At 56.1% G+C, this 15,015-nt stretch overlaps 1 protein-coding gene across 4 annotated transcripts; it reads right to left on the bottom strand.

Annotated features, from left to right (window-relative positions):
• Nucleotides 1-2,582: 2,582 nt before the first annotated feature.
• Nucleotides 2,583-12,346, bottom strand: TMPRSS13 (transmembrane serine protease 13). Of its 4 annotated transcripts, none has more exons than XM_031044079.2 (14): nt 12,147-12,341; nt 10,535-10,607; nt 7,359-7,530; nt 6,895-6,996; nt 6,138-6,260; nt 5,926-6,055; nt 5,599-5,691; nt 5,440-5,516; nt 5,051-5,210; nt 4,771-4,943; nt 4,314-4,412; nt 3,966-4,108; nt 3,720-3,872; nt 2,583-3,606 (listed from the first exon to the last, which is right to left on the bottom strand). In XM_031044079.2, exons 4-14 carry the CDS (start codon nt 6,986-6,988, stop codon nt 3,592-3,594), a joined length of 1,260 nt encoding a protein of 419 aa, XP_030899939.2. In that variant the 5' UTR covers nt 6,989-6,996; nt 7,359-7,530; nt 10,535-10,607; nt 12,147-12,341; the 3' UTR covers nt 2,583-3,591. The 4 variants fall into 4 exon arrangements, with proteins under 4 accessions (XP_030899939.2, XP_030899938.2, XP_030899936.2 ...); XM_031044078.2 differs by lacking the exon at nt 10,535-10,607 and adding an exon at nt 8,484-8,630; XM_031044076.2 differs by lacking the exon at nt 10,535-10,607 and having other exon boundaries at nt 12,147-12,346.
• Between the last annotated feature and the right edge of the window lie 2,669 nt (nt 12,347-15,015).

Genomic DNA, 15,015 nt, shown 5'->3' with positions numbered 1-15,015 from the left:
TTGGCTCATGCTGCTGCACTGGAGAGCTATTTCTTCTTGTAAAACACCTTAGCAATGCTCTCATCACAGAAAAGCTGGTTCATTCCTTAATAACTCAAATGCATCTTAGATAGGAATCAGGCAATAATGACACGGAGTGCATTGTACATTCATTTCCCTGTTTCCAGTAAAATATAAAAGGAATATAAACCAGCACTGGCATTTCAAGGCAATTATTCAGAGGGTGAAGAGATACAGAGCAACAGAGAGGAGCTGGACAACATCAAGTCTCCTTTAATATGTAGGGATAACACAATAAGGCTGCCCGTTACCCTGCAGGGAGCGAGGCAGGGATCAGGCAGTTATAATCATGTTTTGGGCTTCTCTAACCTTACCTGCTCCTCAGCTGTTGTTGAAATAGAGCCTCCAGGGTGAAGGTAGGAAGTGCTGGGTCCTCTGTGCTGCTCCCACGGAGGGACAGCAGCTCCAGCAGTTGCTAATGGCAAACATCTCATCTGCAGAGAGAGAACTGTACCAAGGCATCACTTATTTACTGGCAAAATTGGGCTGTATCTTTTGTGGTGCCATGTGGGCTAACAGCCCCGAGGCCTGAGGTGGTGCTGATTTATGCTGGGCTGAGCTCCTCATGCTCTTTGTGTCAATAGGAGCCATGGGGCAGGCATCTCCCTCCTGTGCAGTGGTGCCTGTCAGGGGATAGGGAAAGGAGCCTCTTGCTCTCCAGAGCTTTTGCCTCCGTTTATAAGGTCTTTCCCTTCTAACACCAAGCTTCCAAACTGCTCCTTCAGTGGCAATGCAGCCCTGAGCCCGGTCAGGAGAACACAGCACTGCCAAAAGTTGTGTGTAGCCATATGGCTGCGTTTAACCCAATAACATCATTTTGCATTAGCCTAAGTCATTCCCTGTGCTCGGAACAACCACCAGCAAAGCACCAGACCGTGCTGGAGCTGCTGAGGGCTGTGCTCCTTAGGCCAGCACAGCCAGGGTGGGTGTTGCACAAGCTGGAAGTCCAGCGACTCGGTGCCAAGTGATGATGTTACTGCGTGTGGAAGGGAACCAAGCCGAAACTATGGAAAAAAACATTTTTGTAGAGAAACATCATCCCTGAAACCCTATAAACAGAGAAACCCTATAAACAGAGCAGTTTGACACAACAGAGCAAAGCTATAAAAGGAGAGGTTGGGAAGAACGGCTGCTAATGGGCGGTAATTCACATGGTGCCCGCCAGACTGCGGTTTTGGCATTCACAGCCCTTGGGGACACTGGCCTGTGATTTCCAAAGCACAGAGGGCTGGAAACAGATGCGGGGCCACACTCGGGGCCCCTCATCTCAGAAGATGCCCCAGAGCAGCTCCATGAGAAACTGATCACTTGTGATCTGGCTAGAAACCTTCATCCGTTGGGAAAACACAGCACACCGTTCAGTGGGGCTGGGAGGAAACACCACTGGGTGTTTAGAAGAGAAATTCATTTGTTGTAAGGGCTGAAATAATTTGTCTGCCCTGAGGGACTATTTCAAAGAGCAGAAGAGCAATAACCTGTGAGATTCACAGCAGAGGAGCAGGTCCTACATGCGCTGAAACAGCATCATTCATTACCAGGAGCATCCCTCTCCGGCCTGAGCTATGGGCAGCTTGTTGCCAGCAGCAGGTTCTTCCCCCTCAAGTGACTGAGCAGCAGAGGCATTATGAAGTGAGAACAGCCCCTTGTCCTGTGCTGGAGGCTCACGCAAGCCGTGGGAGGTTTCTGTGCTGCTGCTCTGACAGGCTCTTTGAGGTCAGGCTGACTCAGTGCTTCCCCAAAGGCAGCAACTCTCATTGTTTGGGGCCAAGTCCAGGGCAGCCACCAAGCACCTCCCTGCACACTGGGGCCATGTCCCAGGGAGGGCTGGGTGCTTTCTGCACACACAGATCCGGGCTGGACCTGCTATCCCAACACTAAAATACAACCCACAGCACCCTGCCTGCAGCTAACCTTTTCCACAGCAGGCAGCAGGTTCTAGGAATCCAGGGGATGCTTCCAGGAGGTGAGACTGGGACATGCCCACAGCAGCCCATGCACCCCAAGACTTCCTATCCTTACATCTCCAGCCTGCTTATGAGAAATGAGCCCTCCCAGGCCACAGAGAACCCAGTGAATCGTGGAATGGTTAGGGTTGGAAAAGACCTTAACGTCAGGTAGTGCCAATGGCCACACTAAGGGATGCAGGTCAGAAGCCAGGCTGCAGAGGTGGGCATCACACTCCCATGCAGGGGAGGGAAGGGACCACAGCAGCTGGAGCTGGCACAGACAGGCTTGTGAAGCAGCTTTCAACTACTTCAAAGTGAGCTCCCCAAAGCACCAGTCCCTCCTTTAAAGTTTCCAGCTGCAAGAAGATGGGTTACAAAGAACCAGCACAAGAAACCTTTCCTCCTCCCAATGAAGATTTGATGCTAAATGCTCATTACTGCAGTCCTCTGACACGGGGCAATTGCAGAGGCTGTGCAGCCTCCTCAGGGAAGTGTTTCATCCTGCTCCACAGCATCCACAGAGCCCTTCCTGCAGCTCCCATGGCATCTGGGCACTCCAAAAGAGCCATCTCCACACAGGGCACTACCAAAACGTTTATTGAGTGCAGTGGCCAAGCACCCCAGAACCCCTCTGCTGCTGACCACACATCTGGGACAGGAGCCTCAGCAAGGGCAGCAGCCTCTGCTCCCCCAACAGGCACTCACACAGCCAACCTGGAGGTCTCCTGTAGCTTCCACAGGGAGATGCTGGCACTGGTTTCCTTGGGGTTAGTGTGTGCCTGCTCTGGTTGCCCAGGGAGGTAACGGAAGACATCCAGCATGGTCAATGCACTAACAGCAGGGTCCAGGGCTGGTTCTGCCCCAGAGGTTGCTGGTCTGCATCACGCTCCACCTCGGCCTCTGGCTGCTGCTGGCTTCTGTGACAGCCCAGAGAGCAGCCCTGCCCCATGCTGCTGCTGGCATCCTCCTGGAGCAGGCAGGAACAGGACCCAGCCACACGCAGTCCTGGAGCGAGAGCTCAGACCCTATCCACAGCATGGGAAATGCACAGACAGGGTTTTCTCTTACAGGCACTTCCTAAACCTACCTGCCAACATGAGCAGGTACTGCTCCTCAGGCCTCCCCTTTGCTCGGCCCCCATGAAGAAGGGAGCATGGCCTGTGGTGTGGGCAGCACCATGCTGCACCCCAGAGCAACACAACTGTGACCAGCCACAGGCATCCCATGGCATTCCTGCTCCTGGCTTCCATCCACCACCGCCATGGGATCAGCAGGCAATGCCAAGCAAGCCCCTCACCCGCTGATCCTGCCAGGAAGCACTCAGGACACCCCAGTCCGGATACATCTATTTACATGAGAAGCACCAGAGAAGCCGTTGCAGGACCAGGGCTGGATGAGTGCTTGGCCACCAGGCCCCTTGCACGGCACGAGGGCAGAGTCACTGTGCAGGTGCTGTATGTGCAGGGGCTGGGACAGCAGCGGGGCCCTGGCTGCAGGCACAGTCCAGAGAGAGGTGGGGGGATCTGCTGGTAGCATCCAAGGGCAGGGGCTTGTGCTGGCCCGAGAGCAAGTGTCCATCCTGGTGTTAGTCATTCTCACTCTGCAAGGGAGAGGGGGAAGAGCAAGGGTGAGGGGCTGGGCTGGGGGGAACAGCCCCTCTCAATGCACCTCGACCCACCTGACGAGTGTCCCAGCCCTGACACATCTCCTCACCTCCATTTTGCTGTGTATCCAGTTGAGGAGCTTTGTCACACGTGTGTAGACTCCGGGCTTGTTCTTCTGGCCACATCCTGTCCCCCAGCTCGTCACCCCAGCCACATACCAGCGGTGGTTGTCCTCGCAGACCAGGGGTCCTCCACTGTCACCCTGTCACAGAGGATACAGGAGATGCTCCTCTGTTGGGACTCAGCCAAAGGACACCATCATCCCACCTTGCCCTGTGGGACCCCCACAGCTCACCTGGCACGCATCCTTCCCTCCCTGCAGGTACCCGGCACACATCATCCGTGGGGTCAGGTACCCCTCGTACACCTTGTCACTGTTGCAGATCTTGTAGTCGATCAGCTTCACCTCAGCCTCCCGCAGCTTCGGGGATGTGTTATCTGCAAGGCAGGAGGAGCTGTGGGGCAGGGTGGGCCTTGTGCCCCCAACACACCAGAGACCCCCCCCAGCACCAGCATTCCTGCAGCAGCAGGGGAAGAAGCTGGTTTCTTGCACTGTGGGAACAGCCCTTGAATAGCACAGCAGAGCCACGCTGGCTCCTCTTGCACGCTGCAGCACACAGGAGAGCCCCGCATCCTCCCTCACCTTCGTTCTCCCTGGTCTTCCCGAAGCCGGTGATGAAGCAGGACCTGCCGGTCTGGAATCGCTGTCCGTGCATGGGGAGGCAGGCTGGGCGAACCTGAGCTGGAGCGGGACAGGATGAAAACCAGGTGAGGAGGAAGGAATGAGTCACCAGGGAACAGAGCTCCTGCTGTGGTCACCAGCCCTGTGCCCAGGAAGGACCGTGGTGCACAGGGAGCAGGGTCTCTGCTGGACCCCCAACCCATGGCAGTATGAGCACCAGAACCTGCCAGGGCAGGATGGGACAGTTCCCAACCATGGGAAAGTAGCATGGGCACAGCAGAGCAGGAGTTCCAGCTGGCAGCAGCCCAGGGAATGACTTCTTATGAGGGGCCAGAGCTGTCTCTTGCTCCTGCCCATTGCCAGAATCTCTCCATCCCCCTGAACACCACCCCCACAGCAAAACAAGCTGAGGCCTCACCTGAGAGCGTCAGGGGCCTGGAGAGCTTCATGAGAGCGATGTCGTAGTCATCGTGATCATCACTGTAGTTGGAGTTGATGATGACTTGGGAGACAGGGATGGCCTCTGCTTGCTGCTTGAGGTCTGAGACCCCACCGTACACCTTCCAGTCATCCAGGATCTTCATGCTGTTCCTGCAGGGAGAGGTGGAGGCAGCAAGGAGTGAGCCATGGGGCTGGGCTGAGTGCCTGAGCCAGGGCACTCAGCAGTGGTTGAACAGCAGCACTGCAGCAGCACTCACATGAAGAAGCAATGGGCTGCAGTGAGGACCCACTGTGCATCAATGATGGTGCCACCGCAGATGTGGACGGGCCCATACTGCACACTGACTTGCCAGGGCCATTTGCTCACAGTGGTTTCCTTTCCTCCAATGATGCGGCCAGAAATCCTCTGCCCACATGCTGGGGGGAAGAGCAAGGCTGAGAGAAGGGGCCAGATAGAAGGCAAAGCCTGGAGAGGGATGTGCACAGCACCCCAGCCACCCACAAGGCACCATCAATGCTCGGTACAGCCATAGGGGCTAGTGGACACCATGGGAATGCAATAGTAGTTTTCTATTACCCAGATTTGCTGGGAAACGCTCCCTATTTGCCCAGCCCTGTGCAAAGAAGGGAGGAAAGCAGCTCCTACCCTTGGCCATTGCCCTGCCAGCCAGCCCCTTACTTGTGCATCGCAGGGAGACGTACTTTCCAGTGAGACACTGTGAGCTGCAGGAGAGAAGGGGGAACACAGCCTCAGACACAGCCCCACGGCACCAGGGCAGGGGCAGGAGGCAGCACTGCCGGGTACCTGTTGAGGCTCTGCTGGATGGTCTCCTGCTCGCTGCTCACCGTGAGGCTCTTGCCAGAGATGTGCAGGGGAATGTATTCGGTCTGGGAGGCACTGGGAGGTGAGAGGAGAGAGCAGTGAGGGTCCCCCCAGCCAGACTCTGACCACCCAGGCCCTGCACACTCAAAGGGGGACAGAGTGAAACACCCAGAGCAGCACCAGACACAGCCTTCCAGCAGAAAAGTGCAGTGCTGGGGAGAGAGCACAGAGAACCATTCACACAGCCAGTGCCCATGGGGTTGGCAGGGCTCCACTGCCCAGGATAACAGCCCATCCTCAGGGAATTACTTCTGAAATCCCAGCTGCTGGCAGGTCTTTCTGGAGAAGGATTCGTCCCAGGCACTGCTGCACACCGGCAGCCACTGGCTCTCCGTGCTGGAGTAGACTTGGAGCAAGGACTCGTCAGATGCGAAGCGCACTGCGGGATGGAGCAGCGGGTCAGTGGTACCCAGCGCACAGGGGCTGCCCTCACTCCAGCCACCCAGGTCCCGGTGCCTCACCACAGCCCAGCTCATCGCTCCTCTGGGAGCAGTCGGCGATGCCGTTGCAGCGCACGGGGTCGTCCTTGCAGCTCTCGGCAGGTTCCTTGTACACGATGCCCGTCTGTGAGCGCCAGAACATAACTGGAAGCAATGAACATTGGGGTGAGGCTGGAGCTGCTGCAGGGGGCAAGGCTGCTGTGAGCCACCCTGATGGGAGCCTGGAGGAGGTCTTGGTGCATGGGGCACCCCTAAACACAAGGTGTGAGCTGGGTGCAGCACTGGCTTTGAGGCCAGGCTGAAATGCTGCAGGAGGACTGGACCACTCTGAGGGTCCCTATGCCAGCCCAGCATCATTAACTCCACTTAATCTCTCACTTAACCCAGTCCTAGCTTGCTCCTGCAGAAAGATGCATCAAGCCCAGCAGCAAGATGTTACAAGGACTCAATTCCCCCAGTGTGTGTGTGCCCATTCCAGCTATGGACTGCACTTTGTCTGACAGGTCCTGCCTGATAACCCTCTGTCTCAGGGAGGGCGAATGGGGATGCTGCTGGGGTTGCCAGCTGGAGCAAGCCCAAGAGGCAGATCCCCTATCCCTGGCAATCCTGCTCTTGCCTGTCCACCAGATGTCAGGAACGCTCAGGGAATGGGAAGAGCTCCTCTCTGCCTGCTGCCTCCCGGCACCGGGTTTCGCTATGGCACTTCCCAGCGTAGATGTCCCACGTTCTGCTGACCCCCAGGGAGCCCTGCACCACCCCAGGCTGGGACCCCACTCACACAGGAGGATGAGGGCAACGAGCAGCACGATGAGGATGGAGACGCAGAAGATGAGCGCAAGCCGTCGCTGGCTCATGCAGGGAGCTCTGAACATGGAGGATCCTGGCAGCAGGGCAGAGGCAGGGTCAGGGGGAGCCGCTGTGTCCCCAGGGTGCCCAGACCCTGCTGTCCACCCGTCCATACCAGGAACTCCCTGGTTCCCCGTGCACACTGCTCAGAGGACCCATAAGACGTGGGAGAGCAAGGCCACGCACACCCCACACTGCCCCATGGCATTCTCCCATCTTGCCATGGTCCCTGTCCTCTCCCTTACCCCCAGCACCCTTCACACCCCTGGGAAACACCATCCTGTGGCTGAGGCTTGTGCCAGCAGTGGGCACAGACACCCATTCCCTGCCTCCCTCCATCCCTCCCCATCCTAGGGCCAGGGAGGCCAGAGAACACCTTCGGCACCATGCTCTTACGTGTGCTCTCACAGGTCGTGCAGGGGGCCGGGGCTGGGCTGGACTCTGGGCTGTAGGGCTTGAAGCTGGTGCAGAGGACGTTTTCTTTAGGCTTCAGGGGTCGGGAACCGAAGATGTTGCGGGCTGCAGAGGCATGGAGGCTGGGAGGTGCACTGCTGGGCGATGCAGTGGTCTGCAGGCAGAGGACACCCTCACTAGCAATGACTGATGCCCACCCGAGCTGCCACCCTGCTGCTCAGGACATGGAGCCGAGCTCCCCAGCGTGGCCGTCCATTGTGGTCCCTATCCCTCCACAGCACCGTGAGCCGCATGGATGGTTACTGCTGTTACTGCCTCTTTCTGTACATAAAGCCAGAGCTGTACCCCGTGTGGGACAGCTAAGAACCCCTCTGTCACAATACCCCTTTAGGAGGCTGCTGGCCAAATCTCCCAAACTGATCACTGCTGAGAGCGATCAGCTGGGTATTGGCATCAGGTCAGTCACATTGTGGCCCAGTTCCATGGGGCTAGTGTCCCAATTTATGCATCTATCCTTAATTAGCCATCTGAAAAATACATGGCAATTTCCAGTTGTTATTTAGTAAGACTTAATAATCAGTGTATTCCAAGCCCTGAAACGTCCTGCATCCTGGAATGCTGCTCTGCAGTTGTGTCACTCCTGATCCATGGATTTCTAAAAGAACACCTATTTGTTTCCTTTCCTTAAGATACACTCTTCCAGGTGCTCCATCAGCTGCTGAAGCCTCTCATTTTCCTTCAGAAACAAACTGCGCACAAAGCCCAAACCAAATGCTGTTTCCTCTGCCCCTTGTAACATCTCAGATACATCTCTAGCAATAGGAAATGGCTGCATGCCTTAGAGGGATGACAAGAACATCACCAGCCAGCACACAGCAGTCACATCCCCTCTTGGGCTTCATCCTCAGCAGGTCACCCAACTGCCTCGCTCCTCAGCCCTCAGTTTCCAGCACCACAGAGCCACAACAAACCACGTTTACAGCAGCCTGCTCAAGGGAAGCCAGTCTGACTTGGGCTACATCCAATTCTAAACACGTCTCTGCATCCTTTGGCAGCAGAGTGCAGCTTGGTACCCACACCCAGCCCTACCTCCCAGGGAGCTCTTACCAGCCTGCAGTTGGCTCAGACATGTTCCTCTGGAAGCCTGTGCCTGGGGTTTGGCCCTGCAGTTGCTAGAGGTGACGTTTCCAGGTAACCAGAGGCATCCCTTTTCCCTGCCAAGCCAGCGAGTGGCACCCGGGATGGTTCCCGGCCCTGGGATGGGCAGAGAGGATGGGGATGTTGGGCAGAGGGGGAGGACTGTCGCCAAGTCACCCCCAGCAGCTGGATTTCCTCTGCCCTTGTGTTTCCTGCTGGGAATCAGGAGCCTGCTCAGGCTCATGCTTTGTGAATCTGGCTGTGCCTCTCTCGCAATGCAGTGGTGTAACTTCCTGGGCATTATCCCCTGAGTCACGCTCCCCGCACAGAGCCCGTGCTGAGCATCACAGGACACATCCAGCTCCTCTGCTGTGCCTCAGGAGCTGCTCGCAGCCGGGAGCATCAGCTGTGGAGCCACAGCACCATGGGCTCCAGCTCCTCCTGCCACCTGCGGGCCCTGGGCATGGCCACCGCTAATGTCTCCCAGCCACCAAGAGCCACCCCATCCCATAAGGGGACTCCCAGAAGCTCGCTCATCTCCTGCATGTAATGAGAGCAGCAGAAGCAGTTTGTGTTTCACAGCATCGCCCACTCCTCCTCACCCCTTCCCATCAGCGGCAGTAACAAGCCTGAATTTGCTCAGCCTGGAGACAAAGATCAGTTTCCCTGCACCTGAGTTCCATGTGGGCAAGTTCAGGACATCCCTGCTGCAGGTTTGGCTTCTCATGGCTCTCCCAAAGGTGCTGGGGAGCCCCTTGGTGCTGTGTGAGGCTGGGCTGGCACAGGAGGGCTGCAGAATGCCCTGCAGTGTCCTCCCCTAATAAACATAAAATCATGCCAATGGGATTCGACTTCTTCACACCATGAAACATTCCTGGGTAACCTTAGTGCCATTGTTAGAAAGGGGATTCAATCAGCAAGAGAGCCAGAGCTGCAACAGGTCCTGCTCCACTGTAGGAACAAAGCAATGTATGGATGCCAGGAACCTTTCATAGGAAAAGAATTTTTCCCTTCTAAGTATCAGTTAGGTTTTTGTCAATACCCACACGGTACCATCTCCACTGGCATTTGTACCCTATCTCCACATCTGGTATTTCCCACGCCACATCCTGTAGCAAGTGTAACCCTTCAGCTAACAGATGAGCAGAATCAGTGCTATAGAGAACAAACCTTTCCCGCTCCATCAGTAAGCCAGTGGTGGCGGATGCTAAAGCATCGCCATCTCCAGTGTGCATAGGATTGAAATCAACACCTAACTATGGTATAGGTTACATTGCTCTTAACACTCCTTAGCAGGAAACACAGGTGACCTATTAGCTACTTGTTTCCTCCAAAGGCTAAAGTCCAGGTGGTTTTCATTTCAGATCTATCACAGAAGCTCACAAAACTTTTACCACGGGCTTCTGGTAACCAGTAGAACTGGTTGCTGTTGCATAGCTGCTGGAGCACAGAACAAACTGCAGTGGTTTCACACAGATACTTCTGTTAAGGAACGTGCATTACCCTGGTGAGTGAGCAGTGACTTCTGCCCACAAACCCTTTACTCATCCTTTGCTGGCTTTTGAGTAAAAGTCAGACCTGAAGCCATGCCTTATCTTGCACGCGTGGCTGTGGTTTGAGCCTTGTTCTGAGCATCCTCCCTGCAAACGCTCCACCAGCCACCAGAGCGTTATGTGCTGCCGTGGCTGGTGTCTGAAAGCCAGGCACAGGGAGCGGGGCACAACCAGCTCCTTCCCATGGCAGGGCTGACCTTCCAACAGCTGGGAATAGGGATGCTGGGGATGCAGGGGGACTCTGCCTCACTCCTGGGCCTGGGGGATGAGCAGACAGTGCCTGTCTGTTGGCTGAGCCCTTTCCTATACCTGTCATGAGCCTAAAACCATCACACTTACTCTGCTCTAAGGCTTTGAGCAGAGCTGGGTAAAGCACCTGAGCCACAGACAGCAGTACCACAGAAGCCCACCCCCTCTGCACCTTGAACTACCACTCGCACTGCCCACCCTCCATCCATTTGGACTCACTGGCCACCAAATCCGCAGCAGGAGGCAATCGCCAGGAGCAGGACGGTCCGGGATGCAGGCTCAGGGTCTATGCCTGATGGGAGGAAAGGCAGGGAAACCAGCCGGCAGCCAGTTTCAGAGTGGGAGGGAGCATGGAAGTCAGGCAACACCTGAGGTGTTGCAATTAGGGCCAGGACCCAGCTCTGGCCTCAGCAGCCACCCAAGACTTGGAGCATCAAGAAGGGAAAGAGGCAGCTGGGTTTAAATAGCTGGCCCCTTTCCTTATGGGCATGGATCCAGCAGGGCAGCTGCAGCCACTCTGGAGCACCGGCTATTATCAGGGCTGTGCAGGGCACCTGATAACTTCCCTTCCTCCATCTCCTGTGCCAGCAGCTGCCATTGTTCAGGTAGAGAATCATCCCTTAACATGGTTGTAGAGAGCAGACTGTGCAGTAGTGACACTGTCCTCACACTCACCTGACACAAAACCCTCCCTAGCCTGAGAAAGCTCTTGTTCCTTCCTGGTGATACCCATCCTATGGTGCCTCCCTTCGAGGGGCAGATCCTCATCCTCAGGGACAAATCAGGCAGGAGGTGCATGAGGATGCTCCTGCTGGATGCCGTATAGGGGCAACACACAGGGAAGTGAAATCCCAAAGCACATAAGGGCCATTTTCAAGTGCAGATGACAAGTGCCATCGACCAAGTCATTCCCAACAGCCAGGGACAGCTTGCTCTATGCCTGTGTGAGCAGCTCTTCAGGCAGAGAGATCAGAAAATGTTCTAGGGGGTGAGTAATGCACAGACAAGGCACAGAAAGATGAAGAGATGAGGGTGGCACCCGAGACTCCTAATGGACCATTTAACCCAGGTGACAAACCCAGGGTGGCCCAATGTGGGTATCCAGTATTGGATAATTGTCTCCATACGTGAGCATGCCAATTCCTGCCCCACTCTCACCAAGATACAATGCTGCTGCCTGCTCTTGGTGGTACCCAGCTCTGGGATCACACTGCTGAGCAGTGCCGGGGGCAGGCCAACCACTGAGCACCATCCACCCCGTCAGTGCCGGCTCTGCACGTTCTGGATGGTGCAGTAATTACCCACAGCCTCGCCCGGGCGGCTGAGCCCAGTGCCCGGCTGGGGATGGATGTTTTCCCCATGACAGAATGATCATCTGAGACCAAGCAGGCCCTGGGTAACCCAGTCCCAAAAGAGCACAGGGAAAACTGCCAGGAGAGTAGGAAAGCAGAGCACCAGTTTGCTGCCACTGCTACCAGTGTGCTGTGTGAATGCTAGCGGTGCAGCTCCCATGGGTGCCAAGTGGCACTGGCTCCCACCACCTGGTTCAAAACTCACTCCAGTGTGGAAGAGCAGCTGTGCCAGGAGCCCTAAGGCCTTCTGTGCTGACACTGGGAATGCTGGCAGCATTCATCCTCCCTCCATGTGCCAAGGGGTGCAGACGGCAGCAGCCCCATGGGCAGCTTGATCCAGGTCCTTCTCCCCGCCAGCAGCAACAGGCTGTGAAGGGAACACCCCAGAGAGCAGGAGGAGAAACTGGGCCCTCCACCAAGCCCTAAGGAAAGCGGATCCATATGGATACAGACCCGGGTCAGAGCTGCCTGTGCCTTACCAGAGAGGGTTTCAGGTCCATGGGCCGGAGCAGGGCTGGGCTGTGCTCACAGCTCCGGCACAGCCATCCTTCGCTGCGCAGCTCCGTGCGGAGCCAAGTCAGGTCCGTGGGGACGGGGCAGAATGTGTTTGGCGAGCGGGCGCGTACGTCAGTGCCAGCGCCGGGCGCGGAGGGAAACCAGTTTGACCAGCCCGTTTCCCAACTGCTCCAGGCACAGCCTGCAAAACACCTGCCTCTGCTGCCGGCTCGCACAGCCAGGCCATGGAGCAGGAGCCTCTGCTATGGGAGCAGAGGAGGGCTGGCCCTGGGGATGAACAGCATCCTGGGTACTGGGGTCCCTTCACTGCTCTCAAGGCTCTCCTTCTCCTCTGTGTGCCCATTCAGCACCTCTCCTGCTCCATCCGAGAGAGAGGAAGGGTTGCACAGCCATGTCCAAACCAGCTAAACCATCCTGTGAACCCCAAGATCACTGAGAAGTCCAGAATGTCCTCGTGTGTCTCAGCAAGGAGGAAGGAAACCTCTCCAATGACCCAGTTCTAGGATGCTCTGTTTGGTAGCGTGATGCCTCCCGTGAGCCCCATCCTGACACTGTGCCCATCCAGGCACATTTCTGTTGGCATTAATCATAGCATAAGTCCCTTATTCATCTGCTCCCCACCCACACCTGCTCATCCGAAGGGCAGGAGGCAGCAGGGCCATCCGAACTTGAAGGAAACTTGCTTAAAAGTCCCCTTGATTTCAAGGCTAAAAAAGCCCAGGATGGATCCCACTGCCCCAGGATTCTCCATCCCATCCCTTTCCAGAGGGGTCAGTTCATGCCCTTCACCTCTAGCTTTCACACAGAGCATTTAGAGGGCTCCGTCCCACTGGGATGCAAGGGCTCACAAGAGGGTTTTGGCTGGGGTTGCCCTGAGCTGGCCTTGCCTGTGTGCCTGTGCTAGCTGGCACGTTCTCTTCCGAAAGGGGGTACTCAGAGAGCAGGTCCAAGTGGCAGCTCCAGGAATGATTTGCTTGTTGGTGTTTCTGCAAAGCCACCTACGGAGAGTGAGTTACAGAGAACCCTGCATCTGAGCTTGACCCCAGCAACCTGATGGTAAATGTCACCTTGTGCACAACACCTCCTGCATGAAATCCTGCTTGCTGCTAACTGCTGGCAGGAGCCCTGCTGCACCCTCCTGCCCTCCCAGCTAGCCAGACCAGGTGCTAATAGCACACACAGCCTGGGGAAGCCCAGCAGCGCTTCCACACTCTGCTCTGACCTCCAGGCATGAGGGAATGGTGAAAGGATAACTCTGCTCTTCCAGGCAAAGCGCTTTGTCCTGCGGCAGGGCTGTGCCCATGCAGAAGCAGCCCTCTGGCTCCATACACAGCCCCATGGACCTGGGCAGCCCCTTGGCTAAGCAGGGCTGCTGCAGCCCCCAACCCTTGCTGTGCCAGAGGAGCTGCAGAGGCTCTGGTGAAAGACCTGCTGTGCTGTTGGACTGAGGTGATTTCCAGGTTACTAAAAGCACAGGTATCCCTGTTCACAGATTAGTCAGTTGTTGTTAAGATGAAAAGGAAACTTGGCAGCTTTCTCTAGGGCTGTTGATCCACGAATGCAAAGCTTCTGCTGACACACAGGGCTGCTCTTTTCTGTGATGCTTTGGTTTTGATGAGATGCTTTAGGTGGTCAGCAACGCCTGATGTCTGTATCACCAGGTCCTCTGCCTGTGCTGGGGCTGCAGGGACTGCACAGGACACAGCTGCATGCCAGGCAGGGGATGCTGTGCCTACCTTCTTCTGCTTGGGAGGATGGCTCTGCCCTCTTTTCCCTGTAGTCCCTCATAGCAGAGCTGGTGGCAGCAAAGGTAGCACCATCCTGCAGCCTCAAGGATGCCAAGTGCATTTCATGGAGGATGAGGGGAAAGCAGTGACAAGACAGGGATGCTGGGAAGCATCTACACCTTGAGCCATGGAGCAGGCAGGCTCTGCCGCATCCAGCACCAGCTCCTCCCGTGGCACCCTGCAGTACAAGCGTCATGGGTGGCTGTGCTGCTCACGATCCAGTTCAGCAGAACTATCATTTCTCCTCAGCTTGTTTCATTTTCCTCTAAATTGCCAACCATTCCTCCCCAGCCTCTGCACCGCTCACCCACGGCACCAGCACCAGCATGGCTTTCCACAAGGCTCCCTCCTTCCTCATTTTTGGTCCATTGCTTTTGATTTGAAAAGATGAGCCGTGGTTTTGTGTGGGATGGGTTGTGCTTCACCTCAGAACTCCGAAGTCAGCGGTTGCCAGAGCTGACTCATGAGCTGATAGAAGAGTGACAGCACATCAGATCGCTCCCAAAGAGGGAGGAATAAAGCCAAGCCAGGGTGAAACCAGGGAGGGATCTGCTGCTGGAGCAGTCCTCCCTGTCCATCCCTATGGCTGGTGCTCAGCAGAGGAATTGGCAAGGGAGAGCCTCTTCCTGTGCCAAGCATCCAGCACCACCACCACATGCCCTCATTCCCCATAGCCCCAGCAGAGTGGAGCTGAAGCCTGCTTGTCCCTGGGTGCCACAAGAGCCAGCCGTGCCATGCCTGACACCCTGCTGCCCAGTGGCACTGCTGGACCCATCCTGACAGGTCTGCTGGTGCTCTAACAAGGCTTCGGCAGGAAGGATGAGAACACCAAACTAGAAATCTCCACTTGAGGCATTTCAGATGGCTCCTTGAATCCCCTCTGCTGTGCAGAAGGACCCAAGGTCCTGTGCCTCTGTGCCTGCCAAGACAGGAACTGTTCTGCAGCTTTTTGAGGCTGTCAGGAGCACTCTCAGTTTCTCTTGCTCTTCTTATCTGTGTCCTTCCCCCTAATTCCCCAGTGGGAAATTCCTCTTTTTGAGACAAA

This window comes from Melopsittacus undulatus, chromosome 15 (assembly GCF_012275295.1).
Source record: "Melopsittacus undulatus isolate bMelUnd1 chromosome 15, bMelUnd1.mat.Z, whole genome shotgun sequence".
NCBI lineage: Eukaryota > Metazoa > Chordata > Aves > Psittaciformes > Psittaculidae > Melopsittacus > Melopsittacus undulatus.
The sequence above is the reverse complement of the archived record's forward strand: the minus strand, read 5'-3'. Positions and strand labels throughout refer to the sequence as shown.